Here is a 19,194-nt window from a genome sequence, read left to right on the forward strand (position 1 = left end):
CTTTTGCCCATTTCATGATTGGATTGTTTGTTTCTTTGCTGCTGAGTTTAATAAGTTCTTTACAGATCTTGGAAACTAGCCCTTTATCTGATACGTCATTTGCAAATATCTTCTCCCATTCTGTAGGTTGTCTTTTAGTTTTGTTGACTGTTTCTTTTACTGTGCAAAAGCTTCTTATCTTGATGAAGTCCCAATAATTCATTTTAGCTTTTGTTTCTCTTGCCTTCATAGATGTATTGTGCAAGAAGTTGCTGTGGACAAGTTCAAAAAGGCTGTTGCCTGTGTTCTCCTGTAGGACTTTGACGGAACTGTGTCTCACATTTAGATCTTTCATCCATTTTGAGTTTATCTTTCTGTATGGTGTAAGAGAATGGTCTAGTTTCATTCTTCTGCATGTAGCTGTCCAATTTTCTCAGCACCATTTATTGAAGAGACTGTCCTTTTTCCAGTGGATAGTCTTTCCTGTTTTGCCGAATATTACTTGACCATAAAGTTGAAGGTCTACTTCTGGATTCTCTATCCTGTTCCATTGATCTATGTGTCTGTTTTTGTGCCAGTACCACACTGTCTTGATGACCACAGCTTTGTAGTACAACCTGAAATCTGGCATTGTGATGCCCCCAGCTATGGTTTTCTTTTTTAATATTCCCCTGGCTATTCGGGGTCTTTTCTGATTCCACACAAATCTTAAAATAATTTGTTCCAGCTCTCTGAAGAAAGTCCATGGTATTTTGATAGGGATTGCATTAAATGTGTAAATTGCCCTGGGTAGCATTGACATTTTCACAATATTAATTCTTCCAATCCATGGGCATGGAATATTTTTCCATCTCTTTGTGTCTTCTTCAATTTCTTTCAGAAGTGTTCTGTAGTATTTAGGGTATAGATCCTTTACATCTTTGGTTAGGTTTATTCCTAGGTATCTTATGCTTTTGGGTGCAATTGTAAATGGGATTGACTCCTTAATTTCTCTTTCTTCAGTCTCATTGTTAGCATATAGAAATGCCACTGATTTCTGGGCATTGATTTTGTATCCTGCCACGTTGCCGAGTTGCTGTATGAGTTCTAGCAATCTTGGGGGTGGAGTTTTGGGTTTTCTATATACAGTATCATGTCGTCTGGGAAGAGGGATAGTTTGACTTCTTCTTTGCCAATTTGAATACCTTTCATTTTTTTGTTGTTGTTGCTTGATTGCTGAGGCTAGGACTTCTAGTACTATGTTGAATAGCAGTGGTGAGAGTGGACATCCCTGTCTTGTTCCTGATCTTAGGGGAAAGGCTCCCCAGTGTTTCCCCATTAAGAATGATATTTGCTGTGGTCTTTTTGTAGGTAGCTTTTAAGATGCTGAGGAATGTTCCCCCTATCCCTACACTCTGAAGAGTTTTGATCAGGAATGGATGCTGTATTTTGTCAAATGCTTTCTCTGCATCTATTGAGAGGATCATATGGTTCTTTTTTCTCTTGCTGTTATGATCAATCACATTGATTGCTTTATGAGTGTTGAACCAGCCTTGCATCCGGGGATAAATCTCACTTGGTCATGGTGAATAATCTTCTTAATGTACTGTTGGATCCTATTGGCTAATATCTTGTTGAGAATTTTTGCATCTGTGTTCATCAGGGATATTGGTCTATAATTCTCCTTTTTGATGGGGTCTTTGTCTGGTTTTGGAATTAAGGTGATGCTGGCCTCAAAGAACGAGTTTGGAAGTACTCCATCTCTTTCTTTCAGAACAGCTTTAGTAGAATAGGTATGGTTTCTTCTTTTTTAGATATTCACTTTTGGCGTTGTATATCCATTTTATCCATCTAGATCACCTGTTGATCTGCTTCTGTTGGTATAATAATAGGAAATATGACCATTTAAGAGTTTGTATTAACTAACCTTTTAATTAAATAGTAGCTAGTGAACCATGGTGCTCTCTGTTAGATACTAAGATAATAGTCAAAGTCCATCTACTCATTGAAAAATTAGCACTGAGAAATAAAATATAAACAACAAACATTAAAACTTCTTCAGTTCATTCCCTTGGTAATATTTACTCTATAAAGAGAAAATGAATCACACCATAGTTAGATGAATACTTAAAAATCATTTTTAAAAAAATCATTTTCAGTTCTCCTCCTAAGAAAAGCAGAAGGCACTATAGTGTTGTAAATACATTAAGTGCATTAGATAATGATTGCTACCTGAAAGTATTTAATAATTTTAATTAATGATCACAAAGACTTCAGCTTTTTTCATCACTGTAAATTATTGCTAACTTGCTTATATTAGCAACTTCTCAAAAAAACCTCTATATTATCTTTTTTGTACAGTTATCTTCTGCTTTTCTTAGGTAGAAGGTACTGAAAATACTCTTTCATTTAATTGTATAGAGAATTTCAGTATACAATGTAAAATTATTTATATTACATCCTTTGATCCTCAATATCTCTGTGAGGAAGGCACAGGATAATTATTTCAATTTTATAAAAGAGGAATCAGAAAAGATAAAAATAGGATTTATCATGTATGTATGTATATTAAGTACTTTTAATGTCTCTGCATGAAAGACATTTTTTAAGACCTCAATAATGTTAACTATAATCCTGTTCTATAGATGAGGGGATGATATTCTGTAGAATCTGTATGACTTTTACCTAAGGTCAATAAGTTGATAAAAAGGGGAAGATTACAGCTTACAGTCTCTGACATAATTTTTATAATATTCTGCCACTAACCAGTATATGCTTCTTTTAGCTCTCTTTTCCCTTTCTTCCTCAGTTATTTTTCTGTACTTATCTTTTCACTTTTCATATTTTTTTCAGTTTCCTCAGTTGATACCCATAGACATTGTATACCATCACTTCTGTCATTTAGCCCCTTTAAAACATTTAAGTCATACCAATGGATGATTACATATTCCAGTAAAAATCTCCTAAGTCACTTTTTAAAAGTTCTGTACAATGTAATGGTGCTGTTAGGGTTTTAAAAACTATTTCTTCTGATTTGTTTCAGATGGAAGAAGCCACTTTCAAATCCTATGTATTAAAAGGTAGATACATGCTGTGTAAGGATCTTAAAATATATGTAACTTAAGTATTTTTTAGTTAGTTAGATTTCTTTCACAGTTGTTTTCAGCTTTCTCATTTCTAGAAATACCATGTTTTCAATGATTGAAAAAAGTTAAAATTACAACTATAAAATACATTTTTATTTCCTGGAATTTAAAGGTAAATAAATGGATGAATTCCTCCTTCATGAAAGCTACTTCTTTTTAGTTCATTAATAACTCATTAGGAGGGACGCCTGGGTGGCTCAGAATTTGAGCATCTGCCTTTGGCTCAGGGTGTGATCCTGGAGTTCAGGATCAAGTTCTGCATATCAGACTCCCCTCAGGGAGTCTGCTTCTCCTTCTGCCTATGTCTCTACCTCTCTCTCTCTCTGTGTCCCTCATGAGTAAATAAAATCTTTTAAAAAATAACTCATTAGCAAAATAAATACTACCGTTATAAGAAAAAAATTCATTGATAAAATAAGTTGAGCAATATGTAGCATTCGACAATATGACATTCTGTTTTACTTTATGCTTTTAGTTTTAGAAATACAACAGTAGAAAAAACTCATCACAAAAATATGCTGATACCCCACAAGATGGAAATCTTTCCTTCTAAAAGTAGGCTCCTCCTTAGTCTCAAAATAAGACACTTCCCTTTTCCTCCATTTATTTCAGTTCAGTAAAATCATTGGATAGATATTATATTATTATATATAGGTACAAAATTAAAGTCTATACTTTTGTAGATTTTATAGCAGAGCTAATAGCAGAATCTGTTGAAAGAGACTCATAAAACTAATTTCAATACAGTGATGAATTTTAGGATAGAAATTTATTCATGGTGCTGCTATGACAGCATTTACCAGGAGCACTGAGCTTTGACTAGAAATCAAGGATGGCTTCTAGGAAATAATGCTTGAGTTAAATTTCAAAGAAGAAATACGAGTTTGAAGCAGCATGAGACTTATAGAAAACTTTGAAATGAGGCTGGCGGGGGTTGGGGTGACTGGGTGATGGGCACTGAGGGAGGCACTTGGTGGGATGAGCACTGGGTGTTATGCTATATGTTGGCAAATTGAACTCCAATAATGAAATGAGGTTGGAGAGTTAGGCCAGATAGTTTCCCAGAATATTTGAACAAAACAAACATGAAAACAGGCCACTGAATGAATTTTTAAATTCCTATCCAAGAGAATGAAAAAAATCTATAGATATATGTTTGTATATACACACACACATCTTTAGTTGATATTTAATAGAGTTAAATACTTCCTTTTGTGGAGTACTCTTTATTAAAAGAACATTAAATCTGCAATAGTATTTAGGGTGCCTGGGTGGCTCAGTTGTATAAGCATTGGATTCCGGGTTTTGGCTCAGGTCATGATCTCAGGGTGGTGAGATCAAAACCTGTGTCTGCCTCTGCACTGAGCCAGAGTCTGCTTGGGATTCTTTCCTTCTTCCTCTCCCTCCCCATCTGCCTCTCTTCCTGTTCGCTTGCTTGCTTGCTCTTTCCTTCAAATAAATAAATAAAAATCTTTTTAAAAGAATCTATTGCAGTATTTGAATTAGGTTATAAATGCATATTTGTTCATAATTTGTATATATTTTCCTTGAATTTTTAATGCATTACTTTAAGAAGATAAACCTATATATTCTGTAAATGTACTTACTGAATCAGAGTAAATTCTGAATGGATCCAATTAGTTTTTTCATTCAAGTGTCTTTTTATAACTCTTGGTTATCTTTTTTCCATCTTTTGTAGAATTCCTGTACCTCAACCAGAAACTTCTGCACAGACAAAAGGAAATAAACCAGACATGCCAAGCATTTTCCAACGTATGTTACTTTGATGATTATTATTTATGAAATTTTTATGGAACATTATTATATACAGATTACTGTTTGATTTTATTCCTCATTTTTCTGCCACGCCTGTCTCTAGCATGATATAAGTACTTTAAATAGATATATAGCTAATTATTTTTGTTTTTTTAAAACTTATATTAGCTTCAGTCTTTGTCAAAATTACTGGTGCCAATTTTAAAGCAATTTGGTATCATCACCAAAGCGAAAGTAAATATAAACAAACCTATACTTACCAATTTGTTTATTTGATAGTACATCCCTTCAAATATAGGATTTTTTAATTAGCATAAAAATAAGGTAGGAAGTTTAATTTTTATCTGAAAGTAAATATAGGTAAAGCTTAAAAGATAGTTGTAGTTCCTTTCTTTGCTATTGTGTTGACCGGTTTGAATATTGTGTTCATTTCTGAAGAAATTTCATAGGACAATTAAGTTCCTTAGAGTGATTGGTTTAAATGTGATCTTATAAGGAGTCATCTCTCTGGACTAGGCTTGTTAATACTTTATGTCTTTCTTGCTTTTTGAGTTATTCTTATTTTGGAGTTGACTTCTTGTCAATATGGCAGATCAAGAACCCACAAACTGATCTGAAGTCTACATCCCCCAAAAAAGTAAAACATAAAAAATAAGGGTGAAATCATTGTAATATAAATATATGACCAAACACAGGACAAGAATGAAAAATCTTTAGGTGCCAGAAACAAAAGAATTTAAATTTAGCAGTAAGTAGAACTAAAACTAAGACTTTTCTCAGGCATTTCAGAACTAGATAGAGGCATAAATGATTGTGGGCTGAGGTGTAATAACCATATGGAAAGGAGGGAGCAGATCACAAGTCTTCTGCATGCAAAGTAGAACTAATATAGAGTTGGGAGGTTATGAAGGACCAGAGAATGTAGGCCCATCAGTGTGGGGAAGTATCAAGGAGCTTCCTGTATCCTCTGGGCAATGGTTAGGAAAAAGTCCCACCTGAGAGAAGTTGGAATCCCAGACCTGCAACATGCAGGTGTGGTCACCATTCAATTGACTCTAATGGTGAGGACACTGAGCCCAAGGGGTTAACAGTAAACATCTGGTCTGAAATCAGTGAAACCCTTAAAGTCTTGACAAAGGTGAATGTGAAACTGCCTCAGGGAGAGGCATTTTACAATCTAGCATATTTGGGACTCCCATAAAAAATGTCTACAGAAGATGAATTCATGTTTAAAAAAATTACAGACTTCCCAAGAAAATGAACTTCTTTGAGACAATGTGATCAGATGTAATATGTAAGAAATTTTAAAGCCTAGAAACTAGAAATACTAAGCCAATCAGAAAGAGGCTTTAAAAGAAATATTTGTTTAAAAAGTTGAAGAATGAATAGATACTCTAAGTTAAATATATAAATATATATTAAATTTAATTTAATTTCACATACAATTTTTAAGTTAAATATATTAGTTATATATTAAATATAACATATTAATAATATAAAATAAATATATATTATAGATAAAATAAATATATATGAAATATAATGTATTAAAGTTAAATACATTAAATTCAATGTATTACATTATATATAAATTAAATGTTTAATATTTTATTATTTATTAAATTTAATATATATTTAATATATATTTAATTTAATATATATTTAATATATATTAAATTTAATTTAATATAGTTAATATATGCTTTGAAGAGAAAGCAAATGCAGATGAAGAAAGAATTAGTACATTTGGAAGATAGATACAAAGGAAATCACACTAGAGACAGGTAAAGAGGTTGGAAAGGTAAAAAAGAAGTTGGGAGACTTCTTGGTGGATAGGGTGAGAAGGGGACTATCTAATAAAAGTTCCAGGAGTACAGACTGGAGATAATCAGGAAGAAGCAATATTTGAGGAGGTACATTTTCAAAATTAAGGGTATACATGAATCATTAGATTGAAGGATCAGAAAGAATCCTAAGCAGAAAAATTAAATAAACTATATGCAGACCTATCATAGTGAACCTGCACAGCATCACAGATAATAAATATCTTAAAAGCTGCCAGGAAAAAAATGCCTATTTATTTACAAAAGAAATATAATTAGACTAGAAGATTTCTTGTCAGCACCAATAGATGCCTTAAATAATGGAATAATGTCTTCAAAATGCTGAAAGAAAATATCTTCCAACATAGAATTCTGCATTTAACTAAATGAACTTTGAGGAAAAAATAAATATATTTTTTAGATATTCAGAGACTGTGAGTTATTATTCATATTGTCTCAATGAGTGAGTTACTAAAGAATTTTTAAAGAAGCAAAATGAAACCCAAAAGAACTATCAAAATACAAGAAGAAATGGTGAGCAAAGAAGTAGGTAAAATATTGGTAAATATAAATAAAAACAGGCAGTACAAATTAATAGCCATGATAAATAATTTCATGGGATTTGAAATAAAGTAAAACTAAAATACTACTTAAAATAAGATGATCAGGGGATGCCTGAGTGGCTCAGTAGGTTAAGCATCTGGCTTTAGCTGACATCATGATCTGGGAACCCTGGGATCAGGCCCCTCATCTGGCTCCCTGCTCAGCGGAGAGCCTCCTTCTCCCTGCAGCAACCCCTTGCTTGTTCGTTCTCTCTCTCTCTCTCTCTCTCTCAAATAAATAAATAAATAAATAAATAAATAAATAAAATCTTTAAGAAAAATAAAATAAGATGGGTGGGAAGATGAGAATTAAAGCATTCTTAGGTCATTGTATATTTATGGAGGAAGGTAGTGGTTGATGAACTATAGGCTCTGTAAATTCAAATATCAAAATTAACATTTTAAGGGCATGCTAAAAGAATAGGTATAGAGTGTATAACTTTCAAAGCAGCACAGAGAAAAGGAAAATTGTGAAAATGTTATCAGAACAGTAGAAGGTAGAAAAAATGGAAGAGGGGATCCCTGGTGGCTCAGCGGTTTACCCCTTGCCTTCAACGTGGGGCGTGATCCTGGAGTCCCAGGATTGAGTCCCACATCAGGTACCCTGCATGGAGACTGCTTCTCCCTCTTCCTGTGTCTCTGCCTCTCTCTCTCTGTGTCTCTCATGAATAAATAAAATCTTTTAAAAAATGTAAGAAAGGAAAGAAAAAGCATGATTAAAAAAATACAACTGAAATGATTCTAAATACATCAATAATTTCAATGAATGCAATGTTAAACTCAGTTATCAGTTTTAAAATTAATATAGTTGTATGCTACTTATAAGAGACACACTTAAGCAAATTTATATTGAAAGGTTGAAAATAATGGAATGGCAAAAAATATACCTGACTTATACTAAAGAAAAGGTGGTAGAGCAATATATATTTTTTAAAGCTTTATTTTTTTTTCATGAGACACACAGAGGGAGAGGCAGAGACATAGGCAGAGGGAGAAGTAGGCTCTTCACAGGAGCCCAATGTGGAACTCGATCCCGGACCCCGGGATCACGACCTGAGACAAAGGCAGCCACCTAACTGCTGAGTCACCGAGGCATCCCAGAAGAGGTGGTATAGCAATATTAATATGAGATAAAGTATGATGCAAAACTATAAGTAAAGATAAAGAAAGCAGTATAGAATGATAAAAATTACACTCCACCCAGAAGATAATAACAACCAGGAATGTATACAACGAATAATATAACCTCAAAATGTAAATAACCCTGTAGATTTAAAAGGAGCAATTGACAAATTTATAGTCATAGAACACTCCTCTCTTAAAGTAATAGAACAAGGAGACAAAAAGTTATTAAATAGTCAGGCATACATATATTGATGAAAAACAGTAATTTAAAAAACAATCTTAAAAGAAACCAAAAGGAAAAGTTAAAAAAGACGTATTATATAGAGGAACAAAGACAAATATAACAGATTTCTCTTCAGAAAGTGTATTATCCAAAAGACAATGAAAAGACCTGTAAATCTAGAGTTCTATACACAGAAAACATCTTTTGAAAATAGACAAAATAGGGACGCCTGGGTGGCTCAGTGGTTGAGCATCTGCCTTTGGCTCAGAATGTGATCCCGGGGGTCTGGGATCAAGTTCCACATCGGGCTCCTTGCAGGGAGCCTGCTTCTCCTTCTGCCTGTATCTCTTATGAATAAATAAATAAAATTTTAAAAAGAAAGAAAATAGACAAAATATAGATCAAAACAGAAGCTGAGAGAATTCACCTCCACCAAACCTGCACAATGAAAAATAATAAAGGAAGCTCTTCAGGCAGAAAATAATAATATATGGAAATTTAGATCTAAATAAAGGAAAGTAAAGCACCAGAAATAGTAAATGAATGGGCAAAATAAAATATATTTTCCCTAGTTTAATCTCTGTTAAATGAAAAATAATAACGTAAACTTTGTGGTTTATACAGAAGTAAAATGTATGACAACAAGAGCATAAAAACAAGAAAGGATATGGAGGTATACCATTACAAAGTTCTTACACTATATGCAGGAAGTGGCATAACATCACTTGGATGGAGACTACAATAAATTAAAATTATATATTATAAATCCTGTAGCAACCACTAAAAAAAGCATAGCTAATAAGTCATGAGGTAAATGGAATTATTTTTTTAAATAGTCATTTACAAGAGAAGGCAGGAGAAGAGAAAAAGGGATATAAAGAACAAATGAGTCAAATAGAAAAAAATAACAAAATAACAAATTTAAGCCCTATCCTATTGTTAATTACATTAAAGTAAATAGTATGAACACTCCAATAAAAAAAGCAGAGATTATCATATTGGATGAAAAAGTAAGACTCAGCTATATACCACCTAAGAGAGACCCACTTTAGGGGTGTCTGGGTGGTTCAGTTAGTTAAGCATCTGCCTTCAGCTTAGGTTTTGATCCTGCGGTCCTGGGATACAGCCCCAAGTTGGGCTCCCTGCTCAGCAAGAAGCCTGGTTCTCCCTCTCCCTCTGCTCCTCTCACACCCCTCTCCCGCTCATTTTCTCCCCCTGCCTCCCTCTTTTTCTCTCTCTCAAATAATAAATAAAATCTTTAAAAAATAATAAAAGAAACTCACTTTAAATTTAAAGACACAATATAAAAAGATGGAAAATATGCAGTATGTAAAAAAATAAAAAGCTGGAGCAGCTATACTTACATCATCAAAGTAGATTTAAGAGCAGGGAATAAAGAAGAAAATTGCATTCTTTACAGTTGTTTAAGAAAACATGCCAACCCTAAACGTGTAGGCACCTCACAGTAAAGCTTCAAAGTGCATGAAAACTGATACATTGAGAGAAGAAACAGACAAATTCATGACTTCAGCATCCTTTCTCAGCAATTGATAGGAAAAACTAGACAGTAAATCAGTAAGAATATAGAATACGTTAACAGTATCAACCAACGTGACCTAATTGATATCTATAAAACATTCTACCTAACAATGGCAGAATACATATTCTTTTCAGTATACATAGAATATTTACCAAGATAAACCAGTGTGTCCATAAAACACGTCTCAATAAGTTTAAAAGAATCTGATGGAGAAAAGGAAACTTAAATAGATGGAAGGAAATTCTGTATGTCATCAATTCCAGGATATCCGTTTTTGCATATTTTAACATATCTACAATTGGGATGCGTGTTCCAAAATGAATTATACGTCATGATTTCATTGGTAAATTTTTTTTTCCTTAGTGGCACATGAAATAATGGTGTGTTTTACAATTTACAGCATTTTTTATTTCGTTTTATTTTTAAAGATATTTTTAAAAGATTTTATTTATTTATTCACGAGACAGAGAGAGAGAGAGAGGCGGAGACACAGGCAGAGGGAGAATCAGGCTCCATGCAGGGAACCTGACGTGGGACTCGATCCTGGGATTCCAGGATCACGCCCTGGGCGGAAGGCAGGTGCTAAATCGCTGTGCCACTGGGGCTGCCCTATTTACCACTTATTTTAATCAAAATCTGAGAATATCTATACTTTGAGTCCTATTAAGAGAGTAGTATTTCTTAATCTTAATTCTACTCCTTCATACCTGGCAAGCAGGACACATTCCTTGTCATTGGTTCTGGTGTAGCAATAAGTCTCCCTTAGAAAGTTAAGGGACACTGAAGGTTTTATTTTTAAGAAACTCCACCTAATGTGGGGCTTGAACTCACAACTCCAAGATCGAGTCGCATGCTCTCCTAACTGAGCCAGCCAGGTGCCCCTACATGATTTTAGATTCAATAAAATATGAGAATAAAATTAAAAACAAATTAATGAAATAAAAAACAAAGAGAATAGTGGAATCTAAAGTTGGTTCTTTTAAAAGATTTACACAATAGAGAATCCTCTGGCAATACTGACCAAGAATAAAAAAGAAGACTACAAATAAACAGTTGTAGAAAAGAAAGAGCATAAAACTTATAACCATTTTAAAACTACAAGAGAGTATTATAATTTAATTTGTACACATTTCAAAAACATCCAAAGCCAAATCACTTACTGTTCTTAGATACATATATAGGAATCTACTCTGGAATGGGAAGTTATGTAGCTAATTAATATTAGTTGTCTCTAGGGAAGGAAGGAAGAGAATAGGACCAGGAAGAGTAAAAAAAAAAGATCTAAACCTTATCTTCAGTGTTCTATGTTTCATTCTTTTATTCATATTTTATATGAAGCATCCTAATATGAGCAAACCAAATGCAAATAACTAATGAGACAATGGGAAAAATTTGAACAAAATTTTGATATTTTAAAATTATTATTAATAATGTGTTACATCATGCTTATTTTCTTTTTTTCTGCTTATTTTCTTGTTTTAATTAGTCCTTATCTTTTAAATATACACACTGAATTCTTTTTTTTTTTTAAATTTTTATTTATTTATTTATTTATTTATGATAGCCACACAGAGAGAGAGAGAGAGAGAGAGGCAGAGACACAGGCAGAGGGATAAGCAGGCTCCATGCACTGGGAGCCCGATGTGGGATTCGATCCCGGGTCTCCAGGATCGCGCCCTGGGCCAAAGTCAGGCGCCAAACCACTGCGCCACCCAGGGATCCCTACACACTGAATTCTTTATAAGTGAAATGATATCTCAAAGATTGGCTTTAAAATAGAGCAGTAGAGTTAAGAGTAACATAGTATATACATGAAAGAAGATTGGCCAAGTGGTGATAAATGTTAAAACTGGGTGATAGATACATGGCAGTTCATTGACTCTCCTATTTACTTTTGATGTTTTAAAAATTCCATGATAAAAAATTTTAAAACATGAAAATATTTGAAGCAAAGATGATGAAATATAAGTCTGAAAATGTGTGATTCTAGGGGTTGGATATACTGGTATTTACTGTGGTATTCTATGTATTTTTCCAATTTTTCTATCTAAAGAAAGTAAAAGGTAAGTTTAAAACACTATAGTGTACAGATAATACCTGAACTAATTCTTACAAGTTGAATAGAGTTTTGTCAAATTAACCAAGTATCTATAAGCCTACAACAGTTTTAGCACAGGTACAGAGATAGATATTTCATGGAAATCTCAAGGAACCACCAACTGTTGATGTATTACTAGAGTATAAAGTGTAAGGCAAAGACCTAGGACATGCCCTCTTTGTCTTTTTCACTCTTAGTACACAGTAGTTTCCTTATTCCCAGTCCCTAGCTGTGGTCACACAGAACATACTAGTTTTCATTTTGTGCCTGCTTGTGCAGAGCTCAAATGTAAAAAATTTGTATGTCCTGAGGAGTACTAAATCATACACCATGAATGTAATTTTGACCATAACTGCTTTGACTACCATTTTAAATCTAGTTCTTAAAAAAAGCATGAACTAGTTTTTATTCATTAATTCTGAATAGAATATGGTTTTTAATATAAGTGAATTTGAGGTTTTTTGTTCCAGTAATAGAAATGGAATAAGATCTATTGGTATATATTGTAATAGTTTAAAAAAAAAAGACAACTAGACAGTGAAAGTTGATACTGTATTGATTTAACAGGAATCCTGTGTACAATTTAAAATATTTTAAAATGTCACTGTGAATTTCCTATTGTCTTTTTGTAATCCTTTAACAAAGAATTTCCCCTAAGCATGTAGCTACTAATAGTATTGATAGTCTTAAGAACTAATTTAGAAGATTGACATTTTAAGCAAGTTAAAGTGCTTAGGAAACTTGTAGAATAAGATTGAGGAAACAGCTAGCACAAATGAGAGATCAGATTTTAATGATCAACTGCTGTAATGATCTTCATTTTGGTATTATTCTAGATCATTGCTGCTCCTATGGTCTGAGGACCAGTATGTAGTTGGCATCACTAGGCATCTTGTTAAAAATGTAGGATTTCAGAGCCTCTTTCGATCTATTGAATCATAGTCTGCTTTTTAACAAGATCGTCAAGTGATTTTTATGCACGTTAAAGTTTGAGAAGAGAGTATCAAAGTACAAATTACCTAATATTTAGAATTCTTAGTGTCTCACAATCCTAGATCAAGTATGTTAGGTACTAAATATCGTAATCTTCATTGTTTTTAACAGCCAATGATTTTTTTAATAGTGTCCATGATACTTATTAGATCCTTTAATTCTAAATTTTTAATGATTTTCATTTATTTTTACAATAAAATGTAACATTTTATATTTTTCTTGTTAACTATAAATGGAGTCAGCTACAGATGCCTACAATTTTAATGAAAAGGGTACCACCCTTTTATACAATGCAGAACAAATCTGCATGTGTATATTCTTTTAAAAACTCTGAAGGTTTACTTAGTGGAGTGGATCTGAATTTTTGCTTCAAATAATTTGTAACAGTTGATTTTCTGGGATGCAAAGCTATGTTAACAGTAAAATTATTTTATAGTACCTTTGATACTGTTTCAAGTGAGGATTATACATTTGAAAATTTTTATAGCAATTATTAATATTGGATAATGCTAATCCCTTTACTCTCTTCCCATTCATCTTTCCATACTGAGTTGAAGTCATGTTTGTAGGTTGTTTTCTTATGAAAATCTTAGATGTAGCCATTTGGTCACAGATCTCCTACATATCCAGAATAATACCCTTTACCACAAGAAGAATTCTGCCCCAGAATGGGTCCTTACACCCCATACTTCGAAGGATCTGAACAGAAATTGTAGTTCTATTCCACAGTTTACCCAACCTCTTACTCTTCAAATACCCAACTACTGGGATATTCTAGTGAAGCTGGGCCCCAGCATTTGCCTTTGGAATGAAGTAGGGAGAGAAACAAAGTAGAATTTTCAAGAGGATCCAGGACAGTTGAGCACCCTGGAATCCCTTGTACACCACCATGGAACTTTTTAAGGCAGCTCTGTAGACTTGAGGGGTAGAAATCCTCAGTCCTTAAATGATGACAATTTGTTTTGAAAAAGCAATATTTCATGGCCATTTTCAATTATGAATCAACTGCTTAGCAAACATTACTTACATAAAAACAAGTTGAATTAAAGGGAAATATATTTTTTAAACCAAAATAGATAAAAACGATCTCAGTTTTAAGGGATTATGCCTATTTTGGAAGAAAAAATTAAAATGTTAAAACTTTTACATTTAAATTATAAGAGAAAAAATGTACTCTGAAACATAATTTTAAACAAATATTTAAAATAAGGCTGTTTAACATTTGAGTCCATAGGCACAATAAATTTACACTTTATTAAAGGGAAGCACATCAAGGAATCTATGGTAAATAATGTGACTGAAAAAATGTTTTTAAAAAATCCATTTAAAAGAAGGATAATAATTTGATGGGTATATAAATTAAGCATTGTAGATAGAAATTAATGTAAAATAGTATCAACCCAACCTTTGGGTGAAAAGTAAAAACTCACTATTTCTTTAATTAGCATGAATTTATACTTTTAGATTAGTTGCTTAGTAAAATTATACTCAGTGCTTTGACTTATTCACATTTATGTTTAATTTTGTTAAATTCTTTATCAGAACATAAATATGTTGTCTTCTGTACTTTGTAACTTGTGCATATCTAAAGAGACTAGCAGTGAACATTTTGGAAGATGTTTTTGTGTGTTTTTTTTTTATAGTAGAGTTCTACAGTATTTGTGTCTTGATATGAAGTTTCTATTAGTAAACTCAAGATCTTATTTTGCATACCTTTGCTTCCTCTAATGTGGAGTTTTTTGTGTACCTCTTATCTTCTAATTATATAGTGATACTAATCTTTTCATAGTAAATATACTTGTTTCTAATTGTATTCCTAGAGTTTACATTCCTGAAGAATAAACTCTGACTTTGCAAAAAAAAAAAAAAAAGTGTAAGGCAGGGAGTAGTATAATGGCTAAAGAAATGTTGAAGATCACTGTTAACAGAGGACCTAGTATGCCATATGAAGAAACTTGAACTTTATTCTCTAGACATTAAGGAAGAGATTTTTTGGAAGACATTAAGCAATGGTGTGGCATAATTTGATTTGCATTTTAATAGTTTACTCTGATGGCTATGTGGGGGACAGGTTTAAGTAAAACTACTCTAGGGATGCCTGGGTGGCTCAGTGGTTGAGCGTCTGCCTCCAGCTCAGGGGGTGATCCTGGGGTCCTGGGATAGAGTACTGCATCGGGTTCCCCACAGAGAGCCTGCTTCTCCCTTTACCTATGTCTCTGCCTCTCTCTCTGAGTCTCTCATGAATAAATAAATAAGTTCTTAAAAAAAAGAAAACAACTCTAGAGTCAAAGACACCAATAAATGATAAAGGCCAGGAATAGAGCAGTGGTCATAAAAAGAGTAGAAGAGATGAGAGAAAAACTTGAAAATACAATCAGCCATATCTAGGTATTGATTAAAACTGAGTAGGGCAGTAAGAAGAGTCAAGGATGCCTCATTTACCTACTCTTTATCTTAATTTAATGGATTCAGTATTCCAGTTGGGCAGTTGTGTTAGTTTGCCAGAGCTGCCATAAAATGCCACAAACTGGGTGGCTTAAACAAAAGAAATTTGGTTTTATTTCACAGTTCTGAAAGCCACAAGTAGAAGATCAAGATATTAGCAGGTTTGGGTTCTCCTGAGGCCTCACACTATGGCTTTCAGATGACCGGTTTTTTGTGCTGTGTTCTCACCTGGTTGTCTGTGTGTACACATCCCTCGTGTCTCTGTATATCCAAATTTTTTATAAGGATACCAGTCAGATTAGATTTGGGCTGACACTAGTAGCTTCAGTTTAACTTAATCGCCTCTATAAAGGCTCTATTTTCTTTAGAGTTTAATTCTAAGGTACTGGGGGTTAAGGATTCAAAACGTAAATTTGAGGGTAACATAATTCAGCTCATAGCAGCAGTGTCATTAAGAGAAGGATTACATTTTTATTATGAAAAATTTCACATATATATAGAAATGAACAAAATAGTATAATGAACCCTCATTTTAAAATACAGGTTTTATTTTCACATATCCCAAGAGGAGGGAAATCACCAGGGTCAGTCAGGAGGCAGAGTGAGTGACAGGAAAACAAGATCATGAGCCATCATTGTGGCTTTTGTGGGAACAAGTGAACAAGGCAGATGAGCAGATTTAAGATTGACTAGTTTTAATAATTTCAGTAAGCTCTGGGGTGTAAGGTCTGACTCTAGTCTGATCCCTGTCCCCTGGGTGATTAGGATAGGGGATTAGGGATCCCTGGGTGGCGCAGCGGTTTGGCGCCTGCCTTTGGCCCAGGGCGCGATCCTGGAGACCCAGGATCGAATCCCACGTCAGGCTCCCGGTGCATGGAGCCTGCTTCTCCCTCTGCCTGTGTCTCTGCCTCTCTCTCTCACTGTGTGCCTATCATAAAAAAAAAAAAAAAAAAAAAAAAAAAAAAAGGATAGGGGATTAGTGGCTTAAAGTATGAGACCCTGATAAAGGTGTTGGGGTGTAGTCTCTGGGTTGGTTGGTTTGCATATGCAAGGTGCAGCTCCGAGGCAAGTTGTTTACGCTAAGAATTGGCTAGACCTGGGAGGGGCAGTCCATCTTGGGTCAGCAAAGCCCCAGATGTCAAAGCATCAGAACACATGGTTAAGACAAAACTACATGATCTCACTTATATAGAGAATCTAAAAAAGTCAGACTCATACAGACAGTGAGTAGAATGGTGGTTTCTAGGGGCGGGGACGTTGGGAAAATGGAGAGATGTTGGTCAAAGAATACAATGTTGTATTTATGGAGGATAAGAAGGTCCAAAGATTTAATAGACAGCATAATAACTGTCATTAATACTATATCGAATACTGGAAATACACTAGGAGTAGATTTCAGGTGCCCATCATGTATGTGAGGAGATGATACATTAATTAGCTTAACTGTAATAACCATTAGTATTACTGTGTATATGTATATCAAATCATTATGTTACAAAATTTGAGTATATGTTTTATTTAAATATAAAATTAAATATTAAAGATGGAAACAAAGAAAATTTATGAACTATCTGAGGATGGAGAGAAAATATTAAGATATATATCTGACAAAGGACTGGTATGTAAGACATAATGAACTGCTAATGTGCAAAATTAAAAATGCAAACTAACCCAACTAAACATAGACAAAAGATGATTCTAACAGACACTTAAAAAACAGATTTATGAGTACCCAGAAAGGATATGAAAATGCATTCAACATCACTAGTCATCAGGAAAATTCAAATTAGTACCACAATAAGGTACACCTACACACCCACCAGAATGGCTAACATTCAAAATCTGATAATTGCAAATGTTGGTGAGGATGTGGAACAACTAGAAGTCTTACATACCATTAGTGTGAATTTAAAATGATACAACCACATTGGACAAAGTTCTAGCTGGCAGTTATAAAGCAAAATGTACACCTATATTTGGACACAGATATTTTACTTCAAGAGAGATTAAAAACCCTCTATTCACAAAATGCTTATAAAGAATGTTATTAGTAGATTTACTTATAATAGCCCAAACTGGAAAAAAGCCTGATTGTTCATCAATGGGAGAATGAATAAACACACTGTGATATATTCATGAGGTAGAATACTATTCAATAAAAAGGAACTAACTACTGACACACATAACAGAGCAGATGAAACTCTGAAATATTATGAAGAGTTAAAGAAATATTACACAAAAGAATACATACTGTATGAATTGATTTATATTAAGATCCAGAACAAGAAAAAGTAATCTGTGGTAGAAAAATCAAAAAAGTAGTTGCCTTAGTATAGAAGTTGAAGTGATATATCAGATTGACTGGAAAGGGACACAAAGAAAATTTTGGGTGATGGCAATGCTCTATATCTTGAGGGATTTTGATTACCTAAGTATATATATTTGTCAAGTGCATTTCATTGTAAGATTTGTGCATTTCATTGTAAATGTTACATGAAAATATTTTAAACAAATATTAAACTGGATAATGATATGTATGCTGAGCCACCTATCAAAAAGGAAACAGAAGTCTGCAATTTATTTGAAAAGAATACAAATAAAAAAATACAAATAAAAATAAATAATTAATTAATTTTTTTTAAAAAGACTACAAATAAGATGGATTAATGGATGAATAGAGATGGACATAGCCCGTGCATTAAAATGGGAGAATTTAAATAGTGGATAAATAGTGTTCTTGTAAAATTATTCTAATTTTGTTTTATATTTGAAATTTTTCATAACTCGATGGGGAAAAAACAGTATGAAAAAATATAGTATGAAAAAAAATCACTTGGGTAGTACACCCATGTTATCCATCGCCCAGTTCCTAATAGTTATCAAGTATTGGCCAATTGTGTTTCATCTACACTTATGCTCACTCACCCTATTATTTGGACATATATTATATCACTTCATCTGTAAAAATTTCAGTATATCTCTAAAAGATAAAGACTATTTTAATATGACAATATCATTATCATAACTTTAAAAATCAGCAAAATTTCTTAATATCATCAAATATCCACCTTCCATTCCAATTTCCATTGTCTCATAAATGTCATTAAAAACTTTTTTTCATTTATTTGAATTGGGATCCAAATAAGGTCCTCCTATTATAAGTGACTGATAAATCTCTTACAGATCCTTTTTAAAAATTTTTGTTTAAATTTTAGTTAACATAGAGTGCAATATAGCTTTCAGGAGTAGAACTAAGTAATTCATCACTTATACAACACCCATTGCTCATCACAAGTGCCCTCTTTAATACCCATCTAGCCCATCCCCTACCCACCTCCCTCCATTAACCCTCAGTTTGTTCTCTGTCATTAAGAGTCTCTTATGGTTTGTTTCCCTCTCCCTTTTTCCCCCCCTTCCCATATGTTCATCTGTTTTGTTTCTTAAATTCCACATATGAATGAGATC

At 33.3% G+C, this 19,194-nt stretch overlaps 1 protein-coding gene across 2 annotated transcripts in view; it reads left to right on the forward strand.

The window, feature by feature from the left end:
• RADX (RPA1 related single stranded DNA binding protein, X-linked) overlaps positions 1 to 19,194 on the forward strand; it is an 88,447-nt gene that overhangs the window by 27,121 nt on the left and 42,132 nt on the right. For both annotated transcript variants that reach the window (XM_038587989.1, XM_038587990.1), the window contains exon 11: positions 4,804 to 4,877. In XM_038587989.1, the coding sequence (XP_038443917.1) occupies positions 4,804 to 4,877 (74 nt within the window). The remainder of the gene's footprint in view (positions 1 to 4,803; positions 4,878 to 19,194) is intronic.

Source organism: Canis lupus, chromosome X, assembly GCF_011100685.1.
Source record: "Canis lupus familiaris isolate Mischka breed German Shepherd chromosome X, alternate assembly UU_Cfam_GSD_1.0, whole genome shotgun sequence".
NCBI classification, from domain to species: domain Eukaryota; kingdom Metazoa; phylum Chordata; class Mammalia; order Carnivora; family Canidae; genus Canis; species Canis lupus.